This window comes from Balaenoptera physalus, assembly GCF_965194825.1.
Source record: "Balaenoptera physalus genome assembly, chromosome: 10".
Classification (NCBI taxonomy): domain Eukaryota; kingdom Metazoa; phylum Chordata; class Mammalia; order Artiodactyla; family Balaenopteridae; genus Balaenoptera; species Balaenoptera physalus.
The window spans coordinates 72,530,981-72,549,923 of NC_138889.1; the positions used below are offsets into that span (position 1 = coordinate 72,530,981).

The 18,943-nt window shown below is 46.9% G+C and overlaps 1 protein-coding gene across 7 annotated transcripts in view; it reads left to right on the forward strand.

Annotated features, from left to right (window-relative positions):
• The first annotated feature begins 7,432 nt into the window (after nucleotides 1–7,432).
• INSC (INSC spindle orientation adaptor protein) overlaps nucleotides 7,433–18,943 on the forward strand; it is a 129,937-nt gene continuing 118,426 nt past the window's right edge. Inside the window, exon 1 of one of the 7 annotated variants that reach the window (XM_082476548.1) lies at nucleotides 7,433–8,352. In XM_082476548.1, coding sequence (XP_082332674.1) covers nucleotides 8,350–8,352 — 3 coding nt within the window. In that variant the 5' untranslated portion in view covers nucleotides 7,433–8,349. Of the gene's footprint in view, nucleotides 8,353–8,376; nucleotides 8,915–9,077; nucleotides 13,876–13,914; nucleotides 15,483–15,694; nucleotides 15,837–16,277; nucleotides 18,843–18,943 lie in introns of those variants that run through there. The other 6 variants (XM_082476551.1, XM_082476546.1, XM_082476547.1 and 3 more) reach the window with 6 other exon arrangements.

The window sequence follows — 18,943 nt, forward strand, 5'->3', positions numbered from 1 at the left end:
ATATGACTTGGATCATCTTTTCATATGCTTATTTGTCATCTGTATATCTTCTTTGGTGAGGTTTCTGTTAGGGTCTTTGGCCCATTTTCAAAGTTTTAAGAGTTCTTTGTATATTTTGGAGAATAGGCCTTTATCAGATGTGCCTTTTCCAAATATCATCTCCCAGCCTGTGGCTTGTCTTCTAATTCTCTTGACACTGTTTTTTGCAGAGCAAAGGTTTCAATTTAATGAAGTCCAACTTAATCAATTACTTCTTTCATGGATCATGTCTTTGGTGTTGTATCTAAAACAACATCACCTTACCCAAGGTCATGTAGGTTTTCTCCTATATAATCTTCTAGGAGTTTTATAGTTTTGCATGTTACATTTTGGCCTATGATCCATTTTGAGCTAATTTTTGTGAAAGGTCTGTGTCTAGAATAATTTTTTAGCATGTTGATGTCCAGTTGTTCCAGCACCATTTGTTGAAGAAACTATCTTTACTCCATTGTATTGCCTTTTTGTCAAAGATCAGTTGACTGTTTTTGTGGGGTTCTATTTCTGGGCTCTCTATTCTGTTCCATTGATCTATTCGTCTATTCTTTCAACAATACCTCACTATCTTGATTACTATAGATTTATAGTAAGTCTTGAAATTGAGTAGTGTCAGTCCTCCAATTTTGTTCTTCTCCTTCAAGATTGTTGGCTGTTTTGAGTCTTTTGCCTCTCCATATGAACTTTAGAATCAGTTTGTCAACATCCATAAAATATCTTGCTAGGATTTTGATTGGGATTACACTGAATCTATAGATAAATTTGAGAAGAACTGGCATATTAATAATATTGAGTCACGAATATGGAACATCTCTCCATTTATTTAGCTCTTCTTTATCTCTGATAATTTTCCTATCTTTGAAGTCTGCTCTGTCTGAAATTAATATATCTAGCCCTGCTTTCTTTTGATTAGTGTTAGCATTTACTTTTTAAATTGTGGTATAACTGATATACAAAATTATTAGTTTCAGGTATACAACATAATGATTTGATATTTGTATATAATAGAAAATGATTACTTACTTCTAGTTAACATCTGTCACCATACATAGTCACAGAATTTTTTTCTTGTAATGAGGGATTTAAAGATCTACTCTCTTAACAACTTTCAAATATGCAATACAGTACTATTAATTATAGTTGCCATGCTATACATTAGAACCATTTGTTTCTTTTAATTTGTATGCATCTTTATATTTAAAGTGGGTTGCTTATAGACAACATATAGTTGGGTTTTGTTCTTGTTCCACTCTGACAATCCATGTTTTTTAACTGGTACTTTTAGACTTGACATCAAAGTGATTATTAATATAGCTGGATTAATATCTACCATATTCATTATGGTTAATATATATTTAACTTTATAAGAAACTGCCAAAATATTTCCTGAAGTGGCTGTACCATTTTGCATTTCCACCAGGCACGTATGAGTGTTCTAGTAACTCCACTAATGTGTATATAATAGTATATAATTGTGGTTTTAATTTAAATTTCCCTAATGACTAGTGACATTGAGCATCTTTTCCTGTGCTTATTTTCTATCGTTTTTCCCTTTTGTTGAAGTGTTTGTCCAAACCTTTTGCTCATTTTGTAGTGGATTGCTTGTTTTATTATTGTTGAATTTTGAGAGTTTTTTACATATTGTGGATGCAAAATTATTATCAGAGATGTAATATCTGATAATGTTTTCCCCAATCTGTGGATTGCATTTTCATTTTCTTAGCAAAAGTTTTAAATTTTGCTGAAGTCTAATTTATCATTTTTTAAATGGGTTGTGCTTTGGTGTCGTGTCTTGTCTAAGAACTCTTTGCCCAACCCCAGATCACAAGGTCACAGTGGCTTTGGACTATACTTTTTCCTAAAAGATTTTTAGTTTTATGTTTTACATTTAGGTCTAGGATCCATTTTGAGTTAATTTCTGTATAAGGTGAGAGGTGTAGGTCGAGACTAATTTCTTTGCCTATAGATGCCCAATTGTTCCAGTTGTTGAAAAGACTATTACTTAACCATTTAATTGCCTTTGCACCTTGGTTGAAAATCAATTGATAATATTTGTGCATGTGATTTCTGGACTTCCAATTCTGTCTCATTGATCAATGTAGTTATTCTTTTTCCAATACCACACTGTCTTTTTTTAAAATTAATTTTTATTGGAGTATAGTTGATTTACAATATTGTGTTAGCTTCTGCCGTACAGCAAAGTGAATCGGTTATACATATACATATATCCACTCTTTCTTAGATTCTATTCCCAGATAGGTCTTTACAGAGTATGGAGTAGGGTTCCCTGTGCTCTACAGTAGGTTCTTTTTTTTTTTTTTTTTTTTTTGGTTCTTATTAGTTATCTATTTTATACATATTTGTGCATATGTGTTAATCCCAATCTCCCAATTTATCCCTCTCCCCCTTTCCCCCTTGAATACCACATTGTCTTGATATACTTAGACACACTGTGGTGTTAAAGTAAACATGGTAATCAGGTAGTGTGGGTCTTACAAAATTGTTTATTTGTATGTTTATTTAAGTATCTACATGTCCATTGGTCCACTCCAACTCAACTCTTATGTAGTTGTATAGAAATAGTGTTTAATGGAGATGCAGGTGCTTTTTAACGTGATGTGGGGTGAGGATGTCAAAAATAAAAGTAGAGGGGCTGGCAGCATCTTAAAATACCCAGTCTCCCACCAGTCCCTCCCTCTGGGTGCAAAGCAGCCCCTTCTCCACCAGAGGGCGCACCAAGAAGGCGCTTAAGCTAGCTCTGCCAGGATCCCCTCTTCCCAGTCTGGTCCCAAGCTGGTCTCCCAGATTCACGTCTCCCTGCTCTCATAGCCTTGGCTTTCTGGCCCCTATATTTGGAATAATGACTCCTCCCTCGCAGGTGTGAGGCAACGTCCTACCAAAGGTACTCAGGATTCCAGGGGCAGATGGTAGTCCTTAGGGAGGAGGGAGGCTGAAGCTTCCTCTTGTCTGAGGGACCTTGCGAAAAGAGCAGCCATAGTGAGACCCATTTTGTTGCCTTCTTGACTTCCCTCAAAGCACAAAGGCTGGGGCAGAGATGGAAGAGTGGCGGGAGTGGGAGGGGCATTAAGGGAATGAACAGAGATCTCTGCATTTTGACACAGGACTGCTCCTGTGGGGGATGAGTGAAGACAAAATAAGGGAGGTTTTTATGGATGGCTGGGTCTTGGACTCAATGATGAAAGTCTAGTAGGGTTTGTTTTTTAATTAAAAATTAAATAACTTTTTCCTAATTATGAAATTAAAATACTCAATATGGAAAATTTAGCAACTACAGGAAAGACAACAACAACAACAAAAGGTGGGGGGAATAGTATGTTTCTTAGATATCTCATCATCCAGAGAAATCCACCGTTAGTAGGTTGGTGTGTGTTTTTTTTTTTTTTTTTTTTTGTATCTTATGTGCATATTTATAAAATTGTATCACACCAAACTTCTCTGAAACCTGCCTTTTTCAGGGTCCATCTTTCCATGCCACTCCATGTTCTTCTACTGTATCATTTTTCATGTCCATTTCACATTCCATTGAATAAATGTGCCAGAGTTTATTTAATCAATCCCTTATATACATGTAAATTATTTCCAGATTTTTATTCTTGTAAAAATGCTGTAACAATCAACTTTGGAACTAAATTTCATAAACTATTCACATTTATCTCCTTAGGGGAAATGTGCATGAGCACAATCTAGGATCACGTTAATCTAATTTTAATCTAATGCGATACCATTTTTTATTCTTTCTAGCAGTGGGATTGTAGAGTCAGAGAGTAAATGCATATGTAATTTTGCTAAGTATAGGTAATCTACCATTTTTCATCCCCCCCAGCCATGTGTAAGAGTTCTTGTTTCTCCCAGCCTTACCAACTGGCTATGTTATCAAATTTCTGGATGACCAGACACAGGGGGACACAGAGCAACATAAACAACAGAAAACAGAAACAGACCCAGAGGCTCACACATAGGAGGAACAAATGGGAAGAGAAATGCCAGCTCAATATGGGGAGACACTTTCTGGCATTGGGAGCTGTCTAATGATAGCAGGGGCTTCTTGGGAGGTGATGGGCTCCCTGTCACTGCAAGTGTTCAAGGAGAGACCAGATGGCCATTCAGCAGAATGTGGTACAGGAGGCTTCAGCAACTTAGCGTCTGGATCAAGGACCTTTAACAGCTGGAGAAAATCACACAACCATATTGATTGATTGCCTCAATTTAAATCCATGAGCCTTAATTAAGCCTTTATTGCTGCCAGGAAATTGTATGTCCTTAGTCCATTCACTCTCCCATTTACTTCTAGATCATTACTCACACCTTCTCCTTGAAACCTCGACACTTCCTCCACCGTCCTTATTCTCAGCCCCTGACTGTGCTTCTTACTTTACTGATAAAATGACATCAATCAGAAGAGAGCCTCCCCAGACTCCACCAGAACACCTGTACACTACTGGTATCTGCTCCCAGGTCCTCGTCTCCCGCTAGTCTCCGTAGGTGAACTTTCCGTGCTCCAAGCTAGAGCCATTTCTTCCATTTATGCACTGGGCCCCATCCCCGTTTCACTACTAGGGCATTGCTCCAACGCTTCTCTACTATCCCCACCCTCATCTCCTCCTACTCCCCCTCCCTTCTTCGCACCGCTCCACTTCACTAGTCTCCTTCCTTTTGCTCCAAAACACCAGGCACACTCTTGCCTTAGAGCCTTTGCTTTGACTGTTTCCTTTCTTTGGAAAGCTCTTCTCACAGATAACCATCTGCATAACACATAACTCCTTTACCTCTATTTACATGGACTGAATTAAAAGACCAGTCTAACTATAGGCTCTTTACAAGAGGTATCTAAAACATAAGAATACAGAAAGGGCCAAAGTAAAAGAATGAACAATTTTCCATGCAAACAGTAGCCAAAATAATGGTAGTGTAGCTGTATTAATTTTGAATAAAACTGACTTTAAGGCAAAAAGCATCATTGAGATAATGAAGGCCACCTTATAATTGCAAAATTTAAAAATTTCCAACAGTATGTAATAATTCTAAATGTATATGCACCTAATAACAGCCCCAAAGTAGTATAAAGCCTAAATCCACAATTCTGGTGGGACATTTTAACACGCCTCTCTTATTAATTATCTCCTAGCATGAGATGGTCTATTTATATCTCTTTATGCATTATTAGACTGTGAGCATCCCAAGGTCAGAGATTGCCTTGATCATTTATATTCTGAGCGATGTGCACAGGACTGGCCTTTATTCATTTTTTACTGGACTAAACTTCCTTCAGCATTGGTGAGGTCACTATCTTCTGAAGTAGCACATTCTTTCTTTGGGAATGCTCTCACTCTTAGAAGGGTCTTAGTCTTCTGGATTAAAACCTGTCCTCCCCACTCTCCCAGCTTTCCTAATATGGCTTAGGCATGTATGGGTTTTGGAGGATTTCCCTCCAGGAATGGGTATGTCTGAGACCAGATCTTTTAAACCATAGGTGGGTATTAATTGCAAGGAATTTAAAATAGATCCATTTTTTCTTTCCTACAGTCCTGGCTAGGCATGGTTTCTATTAGAAGAATCCTTTCTGAGCAATTACCCATCCATCCTCAATAATGTATCTGGGAGTTGGCATTAAGGCTTTTCAGTTATTCAAATTGTCAGAATTTTTATCTCCTGGTGAAACTTTTCTGGAAGCTCTCATGGCAGCTGTTGCATGTGCTCAGGGGCAAAGCTAAAGCTCTTGCCTTTGTCTTTGGCAGGCCCTTAGGCAAGGGCTGTAAATCTGAGCCCATCAAGACCATTATAACAATTCACTGACCTTCTTGAGAGTTGTAGCGCTTTTACAGAGATTTAAATGCGTGGGAGGCTGTGGGGATTGAAAGAGTTTGTAGGTCTTGGCTTTTCTCTGGGTTCCAGTAACTATCCATTTGTACTGTACACCCTCCCCCATAGCTTCTCCATCCTTCTCTGCTCTGCTCTGTGTCCAGAGGAGCTGGTCCTCAGATCACAGCCCCTGGGTTATCTGGTTGGGTTTTGTCAATGGAGGTACTGGCTGGAGGTCAAAGGGAGGAGCAGGAGAGGTTAGAGAATTTCTTTCTCACTTTGGTGCCATGGTTCTGAGACGACCTCTTCCATGGTTGCACCAGAGCTCCTGTAAGCCATTTCCCCCCTCGCCCCTAGACTTAGAGGTGGTGGCATCTTCCCACAGTTGTCAGTACCTGGGTGCCTCAAACCAGTTGTTATTCTCTTATCCCTGACCATAAATAGCCTTTCAGGTCTCCAAGTCCCACCTAAGTGGACTTCTTTTCCTGCTGGGACCTGACTGGGAAACAAAAATATACAGAATACGCATTCTGCCTGGAAGATGGCTCCTTTCTTTACTTTATGGGCTCAGAGTCCTTGTCAGATACACCTGAGAGCACTCTTGCACTAGGTCTCAGGTGACTCTCTGTGACTCAGAAAAGGAAAGACACTTCCTTAGGGTCACAGAGGTAAGAGAGAAGCCTCTGATTCTTATCCCCTGTGCTGTGCCCTTCCCACTAACAGCTGGGCTTCTCTCGGTGCTGCCTTCACCAAGGAGACATGGGGAGGGGTGGTACATTAGGACTTTTAGAATTGTAAGCAAAAGAAAAAAAACTCAAGCCAGTTTAAGAGAAATAGGAAAAATGTTGTTAGAGTGTAGGGGTGTCTTGTGAAACCTCCAGGACAGGGAAGCTGTTGGGCCTCACGAACCAGGGGTGCAAACACCCTTCGTAGGGAAGATTCTTGGAAACCTAAGTCCTTTTCCTTTCAGTGGCTGGGTTTTCTGTCTGGCTCCCTTTATCTTCTTGGCATCTGGTTCCTGGATGGTCTTGGCCATCTTCTGTGCTCTGCCACATGGGACAGCTACTTCCACCACCATGCTCAGACCATTCCACAGAAGTTTGCTGAATATCTACCATGTGCCAGACACTGCACTGGAAGGTAGGGCCTCCGTTCTTGTGGAGTGGGGCACTGGGGAGACAGATAATAAACAAATAAACAAACAAATAAATAAACAAGGAAGTTTCAGAGCGTGATAAGTGGTATTAACAGGGGAAGGCCCTTTTAATTTGGGTGGTCAGGGAAGAGCCCTCTTAGGAAGATGATGTGACCTGATATCCTGGTGGAGAGAAGAATCAGGTAGAATTTTGTGAGCCAGAGAAAGGGTCTAGAACTTTTATTCTAAGTGCAATAATAAGAAGCTGTTGGGCTTCCCTGGTGGCACAGTTGTTAAGAATCCTCCTGCCATGTACATATATGCACTACTAAACGTAAAACTGCCATGTACATATATGCACCACTAAATGTAAAAGTGGGAAGCAGCTGCATAGCACAGGGAGATCAGCTCAGTGCTTTGTGATCACCTAGAGGGGTGGGATAGGGAGGGTGGGAGGGAGGGAGACGCAAGAGGGAAGAGGTATGGGTATATATGTATATGTAGAGCTGATTCACTTTGTTATAAAGTAGAAACTAACACCATTGTAAAGCAATTATACTCCAATAAAGATGTTAAAAAAAAAAAAAGAATCCACCTGCCAATTCAGGGGACACGGGTTCGAGCCCTCGTCCGGGAAGATCCCACATGCCGCGGAGCAACTAAGCCCGTGAGCCACAACTACTGAGCCTGCGCTCTAGACCCCACGAGCCACGACTACTGAAGCCTGTGTGCCTAGAGCCTGCAACAAGAGAAGCCACCACAATGAGAAGCCTGCGCACAGCATGAAGAGTAGCCCCCGCTCACCGCAATTAGAAAAAGCCCCTGCACAGCAATGAAGACCCAGTGCAGCCAAAAATAAATTAAAAAAAAAAAAAAAAAAAAGCGGTTGAAGAGTTTTAGGTTGGAGGAGGATATGATCTCATTCACATTGCTAAAGGATGACTCTGGCAACTTTGTGGTTAAGGGGTTTTAGATGGTCAGGGTTTCAACATGGAGGTAGAGCAGACAGGACAGACTGGTTGGATGTTGGGGCCAGGGGGCTGGTGAGGTAAGAGGAATAAAAATTGACTCAGGTCTTTGTTTTGATCAGCTGGGAAGAGGCGGTACCGTTTAATGACATGCCTTGATTTCAACCCACAGGCAGCTCCAGAGCCCCCCATTCTGCAGGTGGGGAAAGGTCCTTCTTCACCAGCTCACAGCTTCCTCAGTGACTCCCAGTGCTCACCCCGGCCACCTCGGTCCACGGGCCCCATTGTGTTCAGGAATCGGGGCCATGTTCTGCCGGGGCTGGGAGGGAAGTCCTTCAGGGCAGCCCCACGCGGTGTGAGGTGGCGTCCCAGCTGTTTCCCCTCTCACGATAGATGGTAAGCTCCCTGCAATCCCTGCCTTGGAACACCTCTCAGACGTGGGGTCAGCCCGTGTCCCCAGACTCAGATCTGGAGTCACTAAGTCTGCCTTGTGTGATTGCTCTCACTGGCTCCTTGTAAAATGTGTGTTTTTCAACTCTAGTCTGGCTACGATTGTCATTCCTAATCTGCTCCTTCTCCTACTTCCCAGGGGAGCTGGGCTGTCCCTTCTTTGACTCCTCAAGCCCCTACCCCCATTTCTGCCCCTTTATTTGCCACAACTCACCTGGCCTCCCACTGTAGAAAAGGCCCCTGCCCTGCCCCTCCCCCAGCCTATCAGAGCTAGCACCTGGCCTTCCCTCTCAGCGGCAGGTGCACCTCTGCACTTGTGTTCTTGCACTGCACCCTGGGAAACTCGTGGACCTACGCTCAGACGGACCTGGGTCTGAAGCTTTGATCTTCCACCCACTGGTTGTATGATCTCAGGAGAGCTACTTAACCTCTCTTGCCCTCGGTTCCTCACCTCTAAAGAGGGGATAGTAATAACTACGTCACTGGATCGTGGTGAGACACAAACAAGGTAAATCATGGAAAGTGCTTACTACAGCAGGTCTGTATACGGGAAGAAGTCAGTGACTGACTTCTTATGTAATAATAGTAGTTTTTTTTTTTTTTTAATTTATTTATGGCTGCGTTGGGTCTTCGTTGCTGTGTGCGGGCTTTCTCTAGTCGCCGTGAGCAGGGACTACTCTTGGTTGTGGTGCGCGGACTTCTCATTACGGTGGCTTCTCTTGTTACGGAGCACAGGCTGCAGGTGCGCGGGCTTCAGTGGTTGTGGTGCATGGGCTTGGTTGCTCCGCGGCATGTGGGATCTTCCCGGACCAGGGCTCGAACCCATGTCCCCTACATTGGCAGGTGGATTCTTAACCACTGCGCCACCAGGGAAGCCCATAGTAGTTTTATTATTATTATTTTGCTCCTTTTCCCAAGACCTCACTTCTCCAGTTACCCTCGAAGCTCATCTTTCTCCCTGAACCCGCGGAGCACAGGAAGCAGAGGAAACAGTAGATTCATGCTGGAGAAGCCAAAGTGGTTTCTAGAGCCAGGCCCTCAGCAGGCTTCCTTCCAGAAGGACATCTGAAGCTGTCCCCCAGCTGTCCAGAGCAATCCTCTGAGATCCAAAGGGCCAAGGAATGTCCACTAAGTCACTCCCTTAATTAGGCACCAAAACAGTGACAGAAGTAGCATTTTTCTGCCGTGTCTCTGCTGAGGCTGTCCTGCTGTTGTTGGAAAGGGGTTACCCCTTAGACTTTGGAAAGAGGGCCTCTGTCTTAGCTTGGGATGCAGGGCCACAGCTCGGATGCCTGAGATTGCCCAGGAGTGTGGGGACAAGGATGCTAGCCAGGAGGGAGTGTGGCTGGCCACACAGTTGGCACCCTGATCGCTTTTCCTCCCTGGGCTCAACAGCCTTCAATTCATTGTTAGGAAGGCAGAAGCTACAGCCCCTCCTGCTAAGATGGTGGTCCTCAGAGTGTAACGGGCATACTAATCACCTGGAAGGCTTGTTAAAACACAGCTTGCTGGACCCTAGCCCCAGAGCTTCTGATTCAGTAGTTGTTGGAGGAGGTCTGAGACTTTACCTTTCCTACACGATGCCAGGAATTGCTGATGCTGTTGGTCTAGGACCACTCTTGGAAAACCACCACCCTGGAGAATTGCATATTTACACACTCTCCTTTTGCATCCTGTCTGAGGGTGGGAAATAGGGGAAAGACAAAGGGGCAGGAATCTCGGGCTCTTATTTTCACTAACTTACTCTGTGGCTATGTTTCTCAAGATGGTTTTGCTTGTAAGTAATGGGAAATATCTTGTTACTTTAAGTAAGGGAATTTGTTGGGAGGAAATTCAACTCTTCTCTGAATTTAATGAAGAGTTGAGCAGTGAAGGCTTGGGATGGGCAGGGTAGTCCTGGGGCCATCAGCAGCTGGAGTTCATGTGCTGAGGGCACTGCTGGCCAGGGCACTCCAGTCAGGTGATCTGGCCACTAATAACCTCTAGTCCAACTTATTAAAATTCTAAATGCTGATGAAAGTCAATCTGATTGGCTTACAAGGGGCGAGACCTTCCTGCCGTGCCTCTCTTAGCCAATGAGCCACAGCTGGTGTGTGGTGGAGAGGCTGCAGGAGAGGGCCAAGAAAAATGCAGGGCTGCCTGCCTGCCCCCGCTGTCCTGAACTGAGCAGCAGTGATCCCACAAGGGGCCTACTACGGTGACCTCGACCAAGATTCTTTCCCTCACTGGGCCTTAGTTTCCCTGTCAAATGAAGGGTTTGAGTTAGAACCTAATTGCTAGATCAATTTTTTCTCAAAAAGCCCTGCATCATAATTGCTTGGGATGCTTGAATATAGAGACGCACATGCCCCACAGTGGGCTGGGAAGTTGTCCACAACAGGCTTTCCAAAGCAAACCAAAGTGAAACAAAACAAAATGCCCTGATTTGTAGTATTTGCCCAATTTCTGTGGTGTAAATAAATACTTCCATTATGGCCAATTTCAAATTACCAGCATGAAGTCACTGAACATGGATTGGGAAGAGAGAGATACCCAGGCTTCAGCTCACCACCAACCCACTGAATCAGAACCTCTGAGGGAGGCCTGGGAACCTGCATTTCACTCCCCTCCCCCGCCCAGTGATTCTGGTGGGTAATAAAATTTCAGAATCCCTGCTCCCAGAGATCGCTGAGGGCCTTTCTGGTCCTTACGTCCTTCATCCTAGTTACATTACAGGTTCTCACACTGGTTCTGGGAGTTGAGGGAAATTTCCCCTTTTGAGAGCATTGTAGAGGAAGGCCTGGAGAGAGATAGACGGCCCAAGTGAGTCCATGGGGTGTCCACACCGGCCTATGGCCAGATTCCCCTCTCCCAGTCCTTCTTGAGTGGCCTATCCCACCATCACCCCTGGAGGCAGGACAGCATCTCCATGGGCATGTCTCAAGGCTGCAGGAGGGGACTGCAGGACTTAAGGTCACAGCCATGGGTGCTGGGATCCTTGCCCATCGCTCATATCTCTGGGTGGGCTGGCATTTCAGCTGTGATCATCATGACCTTCTGATCTGATATCTCAGTCCTCGGAAATGAGAGCCTGTCTGGTCATCAGCTATTTTTGTGCAGGTTCCTCATCTTGATAACCTTTTCTGAGTAGGTGGAGGACAGAGTGGAGGATGCTGTGTCTTACTTGAGATGGACTGAGGCAGAGAAAGCCATCACAAAGTCCAAGGGAGACTGACCAACAGAGGGCAGGGCCAGCGCAGAAGCTGGGGAGATGGAGGCTGGGGAAAGGAAAGTACAGACTACTGACAGGAATGGAAATTCTTTCTTTAGGGGCCTTTCAGAAGAAACCATTTGCCCCTCTAAAGTTAGGCTGCACCTTAGTTTTGAGCTGGAATGACCTCTGACTGTCTCTTATTCTATAAAGCAGTGGTTCTCAGAGCGTGACGCCCCCAGACCAGTACCATCCACATCAGCTGGGAACCTTTTAGAAATGCAGATTCTTGGGCTCTGAATGTCTCCTCCTCTTAGAGCCATTGCCTGGCTACATGATTCCAGGTTAAATTGTGCATGCCTCTCTGGAAAAACCCCTTTCCAAAGTAGATGCCCCACAAGGCTGCCATGCTGGGCTGTTCTCCGACCACAGAGTGGATGGGCTTGTGAGCAGGAACAGTCGAGGAATTCTGGGAGGGGAACGGAGTAGGAAATGACGAGAGACAATAGAGATCACACTGGCCATGGTAGGCCTTCTTGAGCACTCTACTGGGGCTGCTGGCAACGAGTACCAGTGCCAGCACAGCCCCTGCTTGGAGATGTCTAACTTAGCCTGGAAATTTCCAGCAGTGGACAAGTTCCTGGACTGCTAAATTCTTCTGTTCTCTTCTTTTCCAGTCCTGTTCTCCCAACTCCCAGGGCTCTGGACTTTGTGACTTGTCCTATATCATAGCCCTGCCCCTCCTGTGCCCACCCTCCTCCCACCAAAGTCTTGCCACTTCTCTGCAAAACTGGAGCTGGCACCAGCTCCCTCGGGCAGCCCATGCTCTGTTCTGCCTGAGGCCTGGGCTCTGGTGCCATGCCTTGTCCCGTGGGTCCTGTGCAGCCTCATCTGGGTCTGGGGGCCAGGAGCCCTCCTTGGCCAGCCCCTGACAGTGCCAGAGTCTTTGAGGTGCTACCTGCATGAGCTTCGTTCATGATCCCTTCAGAAGAGAGCACCTGAGACTTCTTCCAGTGACCATGTGGGGTGTGCTGGGCAAACTAGATTTGGAGCTGAGGCTGTGGGTTGACTGTAGTTCAGGCTGGCTGACTGAACTGTAAACCTGAAATCTGCCCTCCATTTAGGTCTAACTTGTCCTTCCTGAAGTGACTCCTGAAGTTGGTGGAGCTGGGATGGGCCTTTTGGGAGGGAAGAAGAACATGGCGTCAGGCGAGAGGGGACCTTTGCCTGATGCAGCTCTGAACCATTTCTGTGGCTTCTCCTTTGGTAGAGGGACCTATTTTTGGTTGTGCCCCTGAGAGTCTGCATGTATCTGTTTACCTGTATGTCTCCCTTTTCATCCATGAGGGCTCCCACACATATCTATATAGAGTCTCCCTTCATCTCACAAGCTGTGAGGCTACAGGCATATGATTTAAACCATCTGGCCTCCATTCTCCTTGTCTGTATAATGGGAATAAAAATAACTTCTACAAAATGTTACTATGGTGGCAAAATGAAACAATGCACATAAGGCCCTGAGCATGGTTCCTGGTGCTCACGTATTAGGCTATTATTACTAATACAAGTTATTACTCCCTGTGCCTCAGTTTCCCCATGTGTAAATTAGGGATAACAGCTAAGTCGTCCACGAACCCAGTGTAATCGTGAGGATTAGGAAAGCTGATACCTATAAAAAACTTAGCACCATGCAATAAATGCTAGTGATTATAATATTTATTATCCTTCGGGGTATGTGTCTGGGTGAGACTCTCCGAGTTTGTGAATGACTCTGGGCATGTCTGTCTGCTGAGTGTGTATGTATGTATGTGAATATGTGTGTATCTGTGTTTATATGGCCCAGCAGGCCTCCTGTCTCTGGGTGGAGTTTGCTGTTGGCCCAAGCCTGGACTCCCTGAGGCAGCCAGGGCCGGCGCCGGGGATGGAATTTCCATTAAGAATTAAGCAGGACAGCACTGGAAGCCAGGCAGGCGGAGGGGAGGAGGCTGAGGGGGACGATGCTCCAATTCTGAGCCCCCCCCGCAGCCTCAGTTCTGAGCTGCCCTGGAGAAGGCCTCTGCCACCTTTGCCTGGAGTCTCAGGCCTGCAGGGGCCATGGCCCAGAAGGATGGGCAAGGAGAGACGAGTTGCCCGCCGGGGCCCCTGTAAAGAGACTTGGAGTTGCTGCAGCCAAGACTGGAGCCATGAGGAGGCCCCCTGGGAATGGAGAGACGGCCAGCGAGGGTATAAGAGGCTGGGGCCTATGGGGCCGACATGAGCCCAGGAAGCTGGGCTGTGCTGTATGTATCTGGGAACGTGGATGTGTGTGTATCTGTGTGTGTGTGTGTGTGTGTGTGTGTGTGTGTGTGTGTGTGTGTTTGGGAATGCAGGTGGGGAACATACATACCAAGTGTCCTAAGGGAATATCTAAAAAACCAAGTCTGTTCCTCTCTTTACCTGAAACTCAGACCCAGAGTTTGTATCTGGGAATGAAATGTTTCTGAGGCTTTTTGTTAATATTTATCCTGTTCATGATCTAAGCCTCATTCCATTTCTAACATACTAAAAAACATCTTAGCTATTCAAGTACTTTTACATTCCTGAGCTCATCTCATACTTTCAACAACGTACGAGCTAGGCAGAGATTATTATGATCCCCATTGTAAATATGGGAAAACTGAGCCTCAGAGAGTTTAAGTGACTTGTCCAAGGACGCATAGCTAGAATGTAGTTGAGGCAGTGTGCAAGGTTAGGTTTCTTTGAGGATAAAGTCCAGGCTATTTTTTCTTTTTTTTTTTTTTTTACACTACCTGATCTACCAGAAATGGACTCAAAGATTCAGGAAACTGCCCATTTGAGGAAGGCTGTGGCTTCAGTGTTAATGCATGGCCAGGTGAATGGCTGGGCCTTCAAGCTCTGTCCCCAGGCCCTGAGACAGCCTTTGCTGAGATAGGAACTGAAGCCCCTCTCAAGGGTCTGGGGAGTAGAATCAGGGTGTCTCCAATGGATGGAGGCTGCAGTCAAAGCTGGATTGTCTGAGGAGGATGACTTGGGCATCTACAGAGTCTGGGGTCCCCAGAGAGCTGAGGCAGTTGAGTTAATGTCAGGAGCTGCAATGTGTCCAGGGCCAGGGAGCAATCATCACTTTTAGCCAGGGCCCGAAAAGGGGAACACGGGTATTAGTGTCAAGGAAGAGAGGTTGAGATGGGACCTTGGAGTGGTCATTGTGTCTTGGAGACAGAGCTGGTTTTCCTGTCCCTGAACACAAAGTGTGAGCATATTGACATACAGTAGTTGCACATGAGGGATTTAGGTTAGATGCCAAGGAGAACTTCCTGCCAATGAGTGGGTTCAAAATTGGAAACAGTGCCCAAGGGAGGCTAGGCTCTGCTCTTCCTTGGTGGCCCACCCCCCAGAGTGGGTAGAGGAACTCCAGGCCCCTGGTGGGGAATGACTCATGGCAGGGTGGAGGGGGTTGGATGGAATGCGACATTCCTGAGCTTTGGGGTAGGAATCAGCCTTCTTCTCTAGACTTAGCCATCTGACACTAAGTCCAGAGCGGAAGTTTGATGTGCCCCAAGTTAAAACGAGTCTCTGCAACCATCTTCTGTCCTTTCTGGCAGGTCAGCGATCTTACGTGAGCGACTTAGGTTCCAAAGGGAAGCACCTGAGGTCAATAAACCAAGTGGCATTCCGGGCGTTTGGGGGCTGCTCAAAGTTCAGCGCTCCCTCCGCAGAGCCTGTGAACCGCACCCAAACCCCTCCTTGTTTTGTTTCAGTTCCAACGCACTCCCTTTCCTCTCCAGATGTTGGCATGTGGGGCACATGTGGGCATCAGGGCCGGGACGGCTCCGAGGGTCCGGGATGCTTACCCGCCGTGACTCCCGCCCGGCCCCGTGTGAGCCAGGTCTCTAATTAGACTTGACCGCGTCCCCATTCCAGGGCTCCCCACAGCTGAGAGCACAAAGTTTGCACTGCCAGGGGCACCAAAAGAGCCTCGCAGCCCGGCTGGGACTGCAGGCAGCGGTGGCTGACGCGGGGCAGAGGTTTGGCAGCGAGCGGACTGTTGCCAGAGGTCCTGCGGCGGCGGGCGGGAGCGGCGGGCGGGGGCAGAGCGGGGTGGGGCGCGGGCAGCCGGCGGCCCTCGGGCTGGGCCACCGAGCAGGTCACTTGCTCGCAGCCTCTGCAGCCCCAGCTGTGCCTGCCGCCGCTGGCCTGGCCGCTGCATGCAGCCGCGCACACGCGCTCTCACTCGCTCGGAGTAAGTAGGCGGCGCTCCCCGGGCTGGATTCGGTGCCCAGCCCGGTCCGGGAGAGAGCATGCTTGTGACTATTTGGATAGTAGGTGTAAGTGTATCAGTGTGAGTGCCTGTGAGTGGGAGCGAGCGCCAGTGGGAGGACGTGTGTCTGGGCTGGTATGTGAGCATAGGGAACTTTCTAGCATATGTCCCAGGGTGTGAGTGTGTCAGTGTGTGTGGGAACTTCTGTGTAGGTGGGCCTGGAGTGCGCCCATAGGTGGCACGTGTGTCTGTGTGGCCCCTGCTGCCCCGTGTCTGTACGCTGGATATGCATTCGTGAGCGTGGTAGGCAGGCTCCATGGGGCTGAGTGGGTGCATGAGCCGATGGCTGGATGCGTGTGAGTGAGCAGATGAAGACAAGCTGGGGATAAGGAGTGTTATCTGAACTCAGACTTTCTAGGGTGACCCGACTTGTCCCCAGCTGGGGTGCCTTCTCTGTGGGTCACTCGGCTTTGGTTTCTCAAGACTCTGAGCGGGGCAGGAGTTCAGCGCCGACACTGGAGTGAATGGGGGTCTGAGCCAGCCTAGCTGACTGGCCAGGGTTGGGGAGACAGCTTGGAGACAGCCCCACTGTCTCTCCAGGGGGAGGTGGGAGGACCACTCAGCCATGCCCACACACAGACACTCACAGGGCACCCACACCCACACCCTCACAGCTGCTCATGTGTGCACAACTTCCCGCCACCCACACCAGTCTTGCACACGTTGTATCTCAGGAGGGCCGTGTAAACACTCACCTGCTTTCCGTATGTACATCTGAGGTCAGTGACACATATCCAAAAGGTATCTCCGTGGGCAAAACGCATATGCACACACATGCACCCCTGGCTTGACCCACTCTCAGCCTTTTAGGCCCCCTTTTCGGTGCCCTTTAGCCTACATGTGGCACCTTGGACAAATCTAAGAAACTGGCTTAGTAGGAAATATCTTAAGCCGGGGGCTTTGGCTGGGGGTCAGGGCAGATGTTGATACAGTGCCTTCAGGGCGTCCCATTTGATCTGGAACTGAGGGTGCTCTTGGAGTAGTCTTACCTTTTTAGGAGTGAAAAGGACCGTCCGGCAAGGCAAGCAGGGCCAGTCCGGGATCTGAGGCAGAGCTCAGCACCTGTAATTTGCTCCACGCTCTAGTTTATTCTCTGGATTCCCCCTGCAGCAGAAAAGCAGTGAGCCTTCTGTGGGCTGGGCCCAGACAGTCATCTGACAGGGAGGAGAAGTGAGTTGAGCTGGGCTGATTTCTTCTCTTTTTTGGTTTTAGTCAACCCTGTTTTGAGTCTCCCATCTGCAGACGAGGCTGAAAGGGAGAGCCTTTGCTTTGCTCCTTTCCAGTGGAAAAATGAGGTACCCACTGTGAATCCCAGGCTGGTTCCCCAGTTTTAGTTCATCAAATACATATACCTACCAATCAGAATTTCAGAGCAACAGTTAGGACTCATAGAGCATCAAGGCAACCCTATTAAGGTAACATAGTTCCAATTTAAAAGAGAAATCAGACAACCCCCAAAATGGTAGTAATGACAACCACTATTTATTGAATCTATAATACATGCTTTATTTCATTTACTTTTCACAGCAACCTTATTAGGTTAATAGTCCCATTTTTTTTTTTTTTTTCCTCTGACAAGGAAATTGAAGCTTAGAGTGCTCAAGGGATTTCTACAGGTCTGTGTGACTGCTGAGCTCATGACATCACCTGTGTGTTTCCCTTCTTACTCTGGCTGCCAGGAAGCTCTTAGGTCATCTTATTGGTTCATCCTAGTAAATGTGTTCTTTGGAACCATGGCTTTGACTTTTAATTTCTGCTTTAATAACTTTATAGTATACCCATCTTTAACTGTAAACTCCTACATCCTTCATAGAAAGAGATCAGAATAAATAAATGAACAATCAGCAATTAAGCATTCTATTGGTCTCTGAGGATGAGAACCATGTTGCACGGATTTTGGGGGGACATCTCCAATTTCAAATATTTCATCTGGTTTTCAAACCATATGTCTCAATTTTGGCTTCTGTATTTTGGGGCTCTGATTTGTGACCATGTCTTGGGGCTTTTCTTCCCAGCAGCTCTGGGAGAAAATGCCCATCTCTGTGCTGGCTCAGACAATGGGGATTGTTGTGAATGAATTGGGCCATTGATAAACGTCCCCTCCTCTGACTGCTTCAACTGCCAGCTTCTCCCTGTCTCAAAAGCATGAGTGTCTGGGTGCCCGAAGGAGTTTGACCCCTGCCCTATGCCTGGCCCTGGCCCTATGGCCACCCCTTCCTCATGTGACCCCGCCTAGGCTCAGGGCTCTGCTGAGAGGTCTGTGTCTCTTGGACCTAAGCTCTGCCTCCCTCAGAGGAGACCACGTGGACCACATGGTCTGTGATCAGGGATGGCCCTTTTGGAGCCGGAGCTCAGGATGAGGAGCATGGGCACACACGAAGGGCCCTTCTGCCCCCTCCCCTGGATCTGTGAGGCTATAGGCTAGTGCTCAGTTTTTCCTTTTCCCCATGAGGGGCTCTCAAGTCTGCCACGTGGTCAGAAAGTCAATTGTCACCTCTTATCTGCAAGAGATGTGTGTCATCATGGTCATCTGAATGCAGGACAGGGCTCTAGCCACACTGCAAAGTTGGCGAGACCCCTAACTAATTTACTCTAAGACTGATTCTTTTAGCCTGCCCAAGGCTATTAGTATTTGGAGAGGGGAGGAGTGGGGGGCAATGCTTAGCACTAAAGATTACTTACCAGGACTCTCGTGGTGGGCTTTCAGGCGTTGTGTTGAGATCTTGCTTCTCAGTATGCATTAAGTCACCCGATGCTGGCAGCTGTTTCCCATGTTCAAGATTAATCCTCCCAGAAACACTTGGTTACAAAGGGGAGGAGAAATCGTTGGCCTGAGGCCCCAGGAGATGCCTGGCACCGGGTGGTGTGCTGGTGGGTTGGTGCGGGTGACGGGTTTGTACCTTCCCAGGTAAATGCCACCTCAAAAAGGTAAGACTAAGACTTGATTGCATCTCTGCTGAGGATTCTGGGTGTTCCCTGGACTTTAAGCTCAACCAAGTGAAAGCAGGTTTAAAATCCAGCAAGAGAGC